This window comes from Varanus komodoensis, unplaced genomic scaffold (genome assembly GCF_004798865.1).
Source record: "Varanus komodoensis strain SLA01 unplaced genomic scaffold, ASM479886v1 scaffold1, whole genome shotgun sequence".
Classification (NCBI taxonomy): Eukaryota; Metazoa; Chordata; class Lepidosauria; order Squamata; family Varanidae; genus Varanus; species Varanus komodoensis.
Genome location: NW_025335268.1, coordinates 131185981 through 131198868, shown reverse-complemented (window position 1 = coordinate 131198868; position 12888 = coordinate 131185981). Strand labels below are relative to the sequence as shown.

Genomic DNA, 12888 nt, shown 5'->3' with positions numbered 1-12888 from the left:
GAAAGTACAAAGGAGATAGATTTACATAAAATATGCATGTGGCAATCTGCATGTAAACATGCACATTTGGAAAATACTTACCATAAATTAAATAATGTGATGTAGTGCTTAGGGCGCTAGTCTGAGGCGGGAGGGACCTAAGTTCTAGCCTCCATTCAGTCATGAAGCCCACTGGACGACTTTGGCCAGCCACTCTTAGCGTAGTGCCTCACAGAGTTGGGGAAAAGGAGGAGGGTCATGTATGCCACTTGTGGCTCCTTGGAGGAAAGAGGGTGGGGTATAAATGTAATCAGCAAACAACACTGTACATCTCACCTCAGTGTTTCTCATGTGCCTACTGTCAATGGGCAACTTCAAGGCCCTCCCTGGTTTCCCTTTCTTACGATCCTTTAGAGTTAAACTAGACTGGGACAAGGACAGGTCTTCAAATAGAGGATGCCTTGAAACAGAGGATCAATCTTTGTAAATAAGGATATGTGTCTATCCTTGTTGTATCCCAGCCCAGTCAGACATCCATTGATGGGTGCCTAAAGTGTAAGTACACTTATGGACAGATGACTCAAACATGTGTTGAGCTTTCTGGAAGCCCCAGTCAAACACCCCAGGTGCAATAAACATAGAATCACTAATACAGAAATTAAGCTTTCCCACAACCTGCTTAGCCCAGTGGAATTTACATGATTGGAGCCACTATGGTATAGAGTACTGGAATGGGGCTTGGGAGACCCAAGGTCTAATCTTCATTCAGCCATAAAGCTCACTGGGCAATGCTTGGCTAGTCACTGACTATCAGCCTAATCTACTTCACAGGGTTGCTGTGAGGATAAAATGGAAAGGAAGAGCGTCCTGTAAGCCCCCTTGGGTTTCTTGTACAGAAAGGCATGATATAAATATCATAGAAATATATCATAAATCTTTAACTCAAGCTCTAGAAAGCCATTGTGGCATATGGTTAGAGTATTGTGCTGGGAGATGGGAGCTCCAAATTTTAGTTCACACTCGTCCATGAAGCTTATTCAGTGACTGTGGGCCATTTGCTGATTCACAGGTTAACTTACCTCACTTGGTTAGTTCACCTCAGTTGAGGATAAATTGAGAGGAGGAGGATTCTGTGAAGCATCTCAGTTTCCTTGCAGGAAACAAAAGATGGGATATAAACATAAGAAATAAGATATGTGCAGTAAAATATCACAGTATGAAAAGGTCCGTGTTCTTCCCACGCCAGCCATGCACTCTTCCAGGATATTCTATTCTAGTCTACTCCCTTCAGTTTTCCATTATTTCTCCAACAGGTAGCCAGAATTTTAAATCCAGTCAGTATGTTCAATCCCCATTGGAATAGGACTTCTCCGTTCAAGTTTTTTGTATGTGTACTTCTGTAAACATATGTTATAGCTTTCTCTTGTTTCCCTCCAACCCATTGCGGCTACAGCCCTGTTGCTATTAGAGGGAATAATGGACCTACAGTAAGGGTAACCTGATTCCCAAAGTGTATCTTTTGCTTCCATCTTTTTCATAGAACCCCGGGGTCTACTGATGTGATGTGAATGCTGAGTGCCTTTCCTCATATAAACTATGAGTATGCAGCCTGAATCCATTTCCCTGACCTATGCCTTTTTTCTCCCTTTTACTTCTTGATTACACAACAGTTCAGCACTACGAGTTCCCATAAGAGACTGCATTTCAGTCCTGAAGTATAATAGCGAAACAGCCTTCCTGGCACATCCAGAGATACAATCTAATTAACCCAGTGTAACATTGTATGTTCCTACGTCTTGAAAAAGAATTTCAGTTGAAATGGGAGTATCTGGGAATGAATAGAAGCTGTAGGAAACTTGCACTGTAAGCAAAGCCCCCAAATTGTGCCTAAATAGAATTGAAACTGACTAAATGTCAGATTTTAGACAATTCATCCTGCCTAAAAAGCATATGAAACTCAAAGAAGCAACATTTCCCAATCCCTAGAATTGTCCAGAGAAAAAGTTAGAAAATGCAAATATTATAAAAATGTAAGAATTCCCTTGTTAGATCTAATGATTCCAGGAGGGACTAGCCAGATGCCTCTGCAACCTCTGGAAGTGATTCCTCTCATGTCTTCCCAGAAACTACTGTTCAAAGATATATTTACCTCTGCACACAGGTACATGTTGCTATCAGACATAGACTTGTACTTATCCACAGCTTTTGTTTTCATTTGCACCGCTTGTTCCAACACAGTATTTGATATAGTGCCAGCTGGAGTTTCTTCTGAATGTGCATTATGGCATCAAGAGAGAACTATCTCCCTGTATTCCAGAGATTATAGAATTTGCTTGTTTGATCATTTATTTCAGCATTCCTAGGACTTCCTTTAGTGCAAAGTCTTCCCAAGGCGGCTTAGATAGAAACAACTACAAAGCACAGTTAACACCTTCCTTCCTTCCGGCCATCCATCCATCCTTCCTTAAACAGCAGTATAAAACTGAAGTCCCCAACTCAGGACTTATAAGCACATTAGGGAACTAGTGGCTGGCAGAGCCACTAATTAGTGGCTGGCAGAGCCACTACAAAATACCCAATTAGTGGACTGCTGCTTTGGTATCTATCTTTTGCAACTATGGATCATAGGCTTTATCTTGTTCAGCAAAAACTTTTGTTTCCGTTCTATTTGACATTCCAATTTCTCTTTAATAAGTGATTTTCTCATTCTTGTAGTTGCTGGCACTGCAATACAGCTAATGCTTCTTTTATGTTTTGGCTTTGTCCAGTAGTTGCTTCTTTTTGGAAGAAGGTTGTTACACCAATAAATTTTATACTGGAATTGTCTTTAATATTCACTGATGTAAATACTTTTCAAAACTATTTACCTGCTTCATGGAAATTAACAACTGGCTACTTTAAATGGATTTTCTGCAGATTTTTGATAGCTAAAAAGCTGATATTCCAACATTGGAAGGTTGAACACTCACCTCCTATAATGCAATGGATTGAGGCCCTTGCAATGCATTCAGTAAGTGAAGTGGAGGCATATAGATGCCAACTCCCAATAGATACATATTTGGATATTTGATCCATTTTTGTTGAGCCATATTTATAATTGTTAGCAAATGTATGGAGAGCCAGTGTGGTGTAGTGGTTAAGAGCGTGGGACTGGGACTCAGATGATCTGGGTTCTACTCCCCGCTCAGCCATGGAGCCAACTGGGTGACTTTGGGCCAGGCACAGACTCTCAGCCCAACCTACCTCACAGGGTTGTTGTTGTGGGGATAAGATGGAGGAGGAGAATGATGTAGGCTGCCTTGAGCCCTTTGTAGGAAAAAAGGCAGGATATAAATCCAAAAATAAATAAAATAAAATAAATAAATTTCATACATACATGTACACATAATTAAAATAGGGGGTGTTTGTTGATTTTCTATGGGCATTATGCTGTGGACTCATTCACAGTTGCCACTGGAGGTCCCTGCAGTTGTCATGGCCCTTCAGGCATCACTTTGCATATCCATGGTCTACATTAGCCAGGACAAGAACATTATAAATTCAACTAGAATCAAAGCCAGTTTCAGATCATAGCCTTTAAAGGGAGGGCCACTCAAAATACATAGGTTTTCAAAGTGAATTTAGAAGTCTGATTGGATAGAGCTATATATGTATGCACTCAGGGGGAAACTCCATGACTTTGGAGCCATGACCATGAAGGACACATCTCTCATGCCTACAGGTAGACCTACAAGTAGGCCATCTAGCACTGCTCTCAATCCCAGGCCATACCAGCAAACATAATCCTTCAGATAATTTGGTCCCAAACTACATAGTTTTAAAGACCAGCACCAGCACTTCAGACAGGGCCCAGAATTGCACTGGCAATTGGGGCATTGGTACAATATCAGTGTAACTTGTTCCATTTGCCATCACATGGGCAGCCACATTTTCAGGAGCTACAGTTCTTTAGCCTGGAGTCTAGGACTATAATTGCAACTTCAATAGGTTTGAAATCTTGTACATACTTCCATCTAAATAAATATGCATGTGTTAGGTTAATCAAAGAATGTGCATTTTCTAAAGGTACACAGAGATCAAATTAATTGTATGTCTATGTAATATGAAAAGTTCTAAGAAATGGCGAGGAACAGAGTACTCATAGAACAGTGTGGAACAGATAAATATATTTATCAGGTTAATTCAGGCACTTAAAACCAACAAGAAAATTTATCTGTTCCACTGAAACAGCTGAGTTGTAGCTGTCTATCCAAGAGTATTAAGGGATAGCTAATACATATTTAATTGCCTTACAATGAAGCTATTTCCTTGTGGTGCTATTTTTGTCCAATTAAAATATTTGCATTGATTTGTATTTGGGTATTTCATGTTGGGGAAAACCTTGACATTTTGCAAGACTAGTTATACAAAACAGAAAAACTATTTGCCTATTGCTAGCCCAGGTCTGCAGAGACTTAAACAATGGAAAGCCATTGTCTTCCTTTACAAAAAGCACATATAGGTAAAGGAACAAATATTATGATAATGGAAAAGCACCTTTTGGGGTTTCCATCTTAGCTAACTTAGCACAAGCATTCCCTTTTTACCACATCCATATTTACAAGAATTAAATGTGGAAAAAAGAGAGCCAAGAAATTCTGCAATTTTTGAGGGAGGGCACCCATTTAAAAAAAAATCCCAGAAAGGAAGAGGTTGACCTTTGAAAATTCAGCAGTGATATCCTGTGGGAAACAGGAAGGAAGCTGGAGTATAAAATCAAGGGCTAATCAAGGTGATGGTCAGTTCTGACTCTTTTGCCTCTTGCAAAATCAAGCTGTACCACAGAGGAACTTTCTGAAGACATGAAGTCTCCTGTAGCATTTACTCTGCTCTTTCTGGTGATCAGCTTCAAGAATGCGCATCTGCAGTTCCGTGATGACTGCAAACATTTTGCAGACAACCTACCTCGCAGACTCCGTGAGCTAAGAGCCACTTTTAATAAGGTTAAAGATTATTTTGTGAGTATGATCATCTTTTCTTCTAAAAGTTTCTTTTGCACTCAGGATTTAGGAAGAGTAAAAGGAGAAGAGGCTATGCAGTAATTTTAAAGATTGGGATGGGTGAAAGTTCTGCTATTTGCTGGTGGCTAAAAGAAATAGTTTAGAACATGAACTACCAAGACTCTGTGCAAGTCCCACTAAAATGGGTGAGAGATGGACAACTTTTTGGTTCATTTTGTTTCAAAAATGATAGCTTTCCAGCTGCACTTGGCAGCGAAATAGGCAACTGGTTAATAGGCCATTCTCCAGTTTAAGGATTGATACAATTCTAAGTCAGTTAGGATAGTTATGTTATAATGACTGACACAATTTGGGAGATGGTTAACATTAACATGAAAGGTTGACAGTCACAGATAAACTGTGAATAGCTGAAAGTAGAGATATTCATTTCCCCATTTTAAGACATGCATGAGTGAAGGCTATCAATGACAGTTATTTTTCAGAGCTTTAGAATATCTCAGTATCTGAAAAATGTACATTTCAGCATCAACCAAATTGGAGGGGTTCACAGTAACATATATGCAACCTGTGCAATTAGAAGCTTGTAGCAACAATGTAAGTCACAAGTATTATCTGACAGTGGAAACAGTGGGAGATCTGTCATATTAGAAGTTGTCTCAAATCTGAAAGTTCAGAGGAAGAAGACAATGTTAATTGCTCCTTGCTGATAAGTGAAAGCAGCATTTCTGGCTAACTGAAAATCCTCACTCAAGCTTCCTTATATTAATATAACTGTCTTCTCTCACTGCATGTCTTTACAGCAAAGCAGAGATGATGAGCTAGACATCCTATTGCTAAAAGAAGATTTGCTTGAAGATTTCAAGGTGAGATTTCAGGTGTCTCCAGCACATTCCTTGGAAATGACAGTGTTGCTCACAGAGGTCATGGAAAGGTGTTTGTAGGATCATATTGTAAGAAAGTGAGGCAACTGCTACCATTGCAAAAGCAGTAATTGACTGGCAGGCAGAATGACTGCATGTATAATTAGGGTATGAGGACTAATTTAGAAAAGCAGAATTCACTCTACTTTTCTCTAACACATAAGGCTTGAATGTCTTTCTTTTTAAGATAAAGAGAAGTAGTAGTGAGCTTCAGATGCCTTGTCTTTGGGAAGTCTGAGCAGTGGGGACCAAAGAGGTGCTTCCTCAGTAGTGTTATATTTTAAGGATTAATTTAGATTGGTTAGGGTTGCTGTTGTTGTTGTTGTTGTGCACTGTGCTTGGTATTGGTAACAGTGGAAAGATGGTATGTAAAACTTAATTTATATATACACACACACACACACCTTCCAACTTTGAAAGTCTATAGATTGCTATGGAATGTTGTCTAGAAGATGTTCAACAGCAGAATGAGACAACTTAATTTTGTCTTAATCCTCTTAATAACATAAGAATGTAAGAACATAACGGCATAACATACAAAAAGTCATGCTGGATTACTCCAAAGGTTCATCTAGCAATCTGCACACATGGGCACAAATTAGAATTAGTTACCTGCAGGATCCTTCAAGCAAGGTGGGTGCAAGACCTCCTCCAGCCCAGTTCCAGAAAAGGAGGAAGCACATAGCCAGCAGGGCTAGGAGCTACTGATAGTCTCCTCCCCCATGAATCTGTCCAATCCCTTTCTAAAGCCATTCGGATTGGTGGCCATCATCACTTCCCAAGGCAACGAATTCCACAATTTCAGTCCTTTCTGCTCCCAAGACACAATTCAGTTGTCTCCTTCTGTTGGTGAACATCTTCTGGACAGCATTCTATACAATCTATCAAGTTTGTCTGTATTCCATCTTCCAGACAGCCTTCTGTACTGCAGGCACAGACACACACACACACACACACACACACACACACACACACACACTAAACCAGATGATGGGACAAGAAATTGCTGAAAATCCTCTCCTCCCCATTTTGCTGGTTGATATCATCACTGGACTGGCCAGTATTTGATGGGATGCAATGCAGGCACAAGCACTTTTTTGCATTAGATTCCAAGTCTGTAAAAGTGGCTGGAGGAATTATAGTGCTTTCTGACTTACCATGTAACATGGGGAAACTATGTTAGTAAAGAAAAATGTTTTAAATCTAGAGATTAGTCAAATTTACATTGTAATTAATGAAATAAAGATCCACGGAGTCAGCTGATTTCTTTAATTTCTTCTTCATGAACTTTTACTGTTCTCCTTAGGGGTACTTGGGATGCCAGTCAGTGGCAGAAATGATCCAGTTCTACCTGGAGGATGTTTTGCCAAATGTGACCACCAGCAACACTGTTGGAAAAGATGTAGGCTTCCTTGGAAATATGCTGCTGGATCTGAGACAAACAATCAAGCGCTGTGTGAGTATTTGCATTTCCTTTGCTAGACCACCTGCTGTCAGGGTGGCTATTCAACAGAAGCCTGCTTCTGTTGAATAGTAAACGATTCATTCGGAAAGCAGATTTGCCCCAATATGGCATCCAGTAGTGCTGAGAACCTAGAAACAAACAATAGTAATGTTATTTAGCATTATCATTCCATAAAATGAACAGACTTCTACATGATCAGGGACTTTTTTAGAAAGAGAAGGGATGTAACTGTAGAATGGCTTCACTTTCTGACACTGTGACTTCAGATATTCAGTAGTTCCTGCTTATAGTCTAAAAATCAGACGTATAGTAGAACTGCATGCAGAACTGTTGTGATGACTGCAAATGCTCTAAGCATTGTTTAAGTGTAGAATGCAGAATGATACCATTGCCATCTCTTCATGTAGTAGTAGAGTCAGAACACACACCTACTAGAATTTTTTAGCCCATTTTAATCCAAACTTTGTGCCAAAAATACTGAAGCAGTGATACATGTTAACTATGTTTCTGCTACTTAACCACAGATTTATCCAGAGCAATGAAACTTCCAAAAACCAGAAATTCAGCTCAACCTGTCCTCCAGCTTTTGAGATTTCACTGAGTAATCTCTATAAACTTTTAAACTTGATAACCCTGAGTTTCGGAAACCTCTTTTTTTAAAAAAGGAAAATGTACCCAAACTTTTCTCAGTGCTCAATTCTACTCAATTCTACAATTCTTTCCACATTTGCACAGGGTTGGGCACAGCTGTATTCATCAAGTAGTGAGGCCCAATACCTGCTTCAAACTTGCAGTGGCTACAATGGTGACCAAATCTGCAGGTTCATAAAGAGAAAGATTAAGACAGGTGATACACAGAGTGGAAGCTGGAGAAATGGATAATTTACATCATTATCAGATGTGAATTAAATAGTCTATGTTAAGTGTTGAAGTCTCCCTTAAAATACTTAATGTAAAATCCTTACCTAATAGCAGCTGCTACTACAGCCTGCGAAGACAGAACTACAGCTGGCAGTGCTGTTCAACCCCACATCCCAAAAATGCTTTGCTGTGGTATCCTCTTCACTGTGTCATTTGGTCACAGTATGACTCAGACAGCAAACTTGCGAGGCCATAATGGAAATCTTTGTGCCTAGCTGATGAGCTGGAAGTACGTCTCTCTACTCTCTTGTTTAGCACTAATAGTATTAATCAACTTACTCACTAGAGTGAGTTGGACCTTTCCCAGAGAGGAAACACCAGAAAAGGGCATTTGTACTGGAAGCAAAGCAGAAGCTCCTTCTGCGTCTGACTTTGACCTAAGTGGTACTTGACTTGAAAGAAAGAAAGAAGTAAACACTATCTGTTCCTCTAAGAAATTTGAATACAATCCAATAAGCAGTGGTTTTAAAAAGCAGGAGGAAGAAAGCAGGCTTGTACAGCAAACAATTGTGGTTTGAAGTGTGAGCTATGAACAAAGATGCCTTTCTTTCAAATCTTTTTTCAGCTGAGAGTTCACTATTGTTCTATCAGTGTCAACTGACAGGATTTGTACTGTCTCCCTCATTATGCAGTTACCTATTTACTAAAATATAGCAGAGATTCTCTGCTTTATTTCCATTTATAGCTGGTGTTTTGCTGTCAGTAATGCAAGAAAGAGCTTTTCAGTACCTAGATTATGTAACTCCTTATGAAGTAAGGTCAATCTTGCTTCTTCTTTGGCGCCTTGATTAAGACTTTTTGTTCCCTACAAGCATTTGGCCCACTGGGTTAGTACTGACCTGTTTAATCATGGGTTTTGGTTGTTCTAGCTGCTCTGCTTTTAAACTGCCATATTAATATGTTAGTTAAAGGTGCACAAATTTTTTATTGCACTCATGAAACATTTAGACAAATGCTTTCACAATCCAGAGTGCAAATATGAAAACGTGGTATATGCATTTCTGAACTTGTAAGGCATTGCTGAATGGGGAAAGTGCACATTTTCTAAAATGTGCATTGAAAATGTAGATTTTTTTTTTTCCCAAGCAGAAAAAGAAGATGTTTGTGGTCAGGAATGCAAATGGGGTGAACTGAACTGAATTCAGACAGCCTTAATAAGCTTAAATAGTTCATGTCTGCTTTCCCGATTTCATTAAACTATAGTCTGGATATATTGTGAGCTACTCTGAGCTTTGAGGAACAGAAAGACATTATTTTACATGCTTTTAATAAATAGACAATGCTACTTTGCCTTAAGAAGCAATTGAAAGAATCATGCATATAATGTTGGCAATAGCTACAGAAGCTACTTGCATAAATATGCCAAGTTGAATCCTAGGATATCTGGGGAAACGAGATTCAATGGGAGCTTTCTGCCTATGCGAATAGCAGATATGGCCCTGTTCACTCTGGATCAGGACTTTAGCATGGGGCAAAAGGTTAAATCTTTCCTACACACCCCACATTTCTGGGGCTCAATTAGCTCGCTCTAAGACCCTGTACTAAGTATTTGTGAAAGAAATATGTTGCACTCAAGGGCAAAACACAGGACTGATGCAACATGCAGTTTGGACTTTCATGGGCTTCAATATCTTGCTTTCCAGGGAGCCCTATGCAGAGCTAACCCTGTTCTGAAGTACGGTTTAGCAAGAGGTAGGGGACTTTGGGGGGATAGATGAAGGCAGACTATTTATTCATAAAATGTACATACCATTTAATGTTTTCAAAATGATTCACAGATCATGGGTGTCTAAATGGTGCACTGAAACCTTTAAAAGTGCTAGCCCTACTCTTGGGGAAGGCAACATTTGCTGTTCTGTGTCATCCATCGACATGGACTGAGTTGGCACTCACCTTTGTGACTATTACCTATGGAGAGTGTAAGGCTCTAGCAGAGAATCCCTAGCACTTCACTGAACTACAATTCCTAGCCTCCTTTGAGGGAGGCTGTCACAGTCCCAACTACTTTAAAACTGATGTTTGCAAGGTGGTTTTGCCCATACTTCAGAGTCAAATGAAAGAGAGAACAAAGACTTTGCACTTTTAATAGTTGCACAAAAGAAATTGTCTTCAGGAACCCTAAGAGGTGTGCCTGTTCAACATGTTTTTCCCCCAACAACTGAAAAAATTACAGAAGCCCTATCCTCTTTGACACCAGGACCTGTACATGAAATAAACTAGTATGCAAAGATGTGTTCTTGTGCTGTTGAAGAATTTTACCTGAAAAAGAATCACACACACACACAATTTAGCCTAACAGTTTTTTGGTAGTAGTTGTACAGATGTTCATGTCCCTTCAATACTATGTCCTTCAGCTGTATTGTAATCTGATTAGCTTCCATATCAAATATACAGAATTTTTCATTTCCACACCAGGAATGAGGATAAATAATGGAATCATTGTGTTAAAAGGAGATAATCAGCACAAAAGTAATAAAGTTTTGTAAGAGAGAGAGAGAGAGAGAGATTAGACTGCTTAAAAAATTCTTCATATATTGAAGGCAGTGCAATAAACCTCTGCACACAAACTGGAAAAAAAAGCATATGCCCATGGTGTACTCAAAACTCACATACAGGGCCCCTCTAGTTATGCACAACTATTTACACACAATCACCAGCGACTCTGGATTTTGATGCCCATGCCCATCAGCATCAAACATGTGTCACACATAATCAGTGCAGCCTGACTGTCATTGCTTTGTGGATCTGGTTATGCCTCTGCATTGCCTCCATGCGGAGGAATTCAATGCATCAGTGCATCTCCCTCAGTGAATGGGGGCTACACCTGCTAGACCTTGCAGGGCTTTGATGATGCAACTGAACAAAGTAACCGATTTCATAATCCCTGTGTTTCCTCTTTGCAGCATAGGTTCTTCATCTGCGAAAGGAAGAACAAAGCAATAAAGAACATCAAAGAAACCTATAAAAAGGTAGGCTCCTCGCATCCACATGCTAAACTTTATGACTCTTCAGAACTGAAAGTCATTTTTGCCACTGCCTTTGAGAGACTTTACACATTGTGTGGGAAACAGGGAGTGTTGCCGAGTCATGCTTCCTCTGCCAATACTTCTGGGGTAATGTATAACGTGAGGGCCTGATTCACAGCCCAATCATGTATCCTTCCTGTATCAAGTGTTTCCTCTTAGCATGCACAGCCATCCCTGGATACTTGCAAGATTTTAGGGTTTAACATGTGAAAAGTAGGAGAGAACCGCATTTCCAGATGACCTTCAAGTGGACTTCAAGGAGGAGGAGAAGGGCTCACTTCACACAGAGCAGGCATGATAAGATTTTCCCATGCAGAGAGGCATCTAGCCTGCCCAGGTTGCCACTGGTAATAATTAAACCATGCACACAAACCAGTCATACGTGCAGCTTAAATCGTTCATTATGTTTGCCAGGTTTCTCACTCATATTGAAAATACTACACTGCCTAGTCATTTTAAAAGGACCCTTTCATTTCCCGTCCCCTGCAAGGAACTTGAGGGCTGCATCTGCCTGGCTGTACTTGACATCATATCAGTAATGCATGTAAAGGACTATGTGGGGTGGTTGATTCACATGGATCCTTCCTGCCTCAGCGATTTGGTTTACTATGCCAGAAGATGCACTCAGGAGCCCTTTAAGAAGCCAGTGGCTTTTTAAGCTTTTTTCTTTTGAATGCCTTGTTCACGGAAATGGATTTTTGTCGCTGCTGTTGTTGAAGCATTTCCCACTTTTTTCCTTTCCTTAAACTGACATTGATAAAGGACAGGGCAGGATGCCTAGTCTTCATATGTGTGAGTAAAAGGTTCATAGAAAGGATCTGGTTTTCTTGATCTACTAGTCTCCTTGCTTTCCCATCTAGCCTCCCTCTTCGTTCCTTGTTCCTACCCTGTCCCACGACACTCCTTGCCAACAGTATTTAATCTTCACCAAGTGGAATAAACCTGATCAATAATACAGGTCTGCAAAAAGCAAAGCTAGCATTATTGATTGTAGACCTATTTATTTGTCAATATATCATTACTACTGTAGCATATCACCATTAGTAACTCTCTTTTGTCCTGTTCCTCTTTAGCTGCATGTCAAAGGCATCTACAAAGCAATGGGAGAATTTGACATTTTCATCGATTATATTGAAGAATATCTTAGAATGAAGATGAGAAATTGAACCTATGTGTTTTTCACAATGACTGAAAAACTTATTTTTACTATAATGCAGCCTCTAGGTAGAAAACTTTGTTATACTTTGCAAAAAGTGTTATAGAAAATCTATGAATAGTGTATAATACTATGTACATGTTTTTAACTTAAACTATTATTTATTAACTCAGATACCTCATTTTTTGCAAATACTTTAGATTTTTCAAAATGGAAGGCTGGTTACATAATTTATTGATAGGTATTTTTTTATATAGAGCATTATATATGCTGGTTTATTTTCATTTTAGTTTAGGGATGCTCAAAGTTGCTGGAATTCCTTTCTAAAAAGTAAACAATAGTTTCTGAGTTGAATCTATATTATGTTTAAGTCTGTACTTCTGGATTTAAATCTGAGCTCTATGACCTGAAGTCTAAAGAC

The 12888-nt window shown here is 39.4% G+C and overlaps 1 protein-coding gene across 1 annotated transcript; it reads left to right on the top strand.

The window, feature by feature from the left end:
* The first annotated feature begins 4800 nt into the window (after window positions 1-4800).
* IL10 (interleukin 10) lies at window positions 4801-12477 on the top strand. Its single transcript, XM_044451487.1, has 5 exons — window positions 4801-4976; window positions 5780-5842; window positions 7206-7355; window positions 11189-11254; window positions 12385-12477. Exons 1-5 carry the CDS (start codon window positions 4821-4823, stop codon window positions 12475-12477), a joined length of 528 nt encoding a protein of 175 aa, XP_044307422.1. The 5' UTR covers window positions 4801-4820.
* The last annotated feature ends 411 nt before the right edge of the window (window positions 12478-12888 follow it).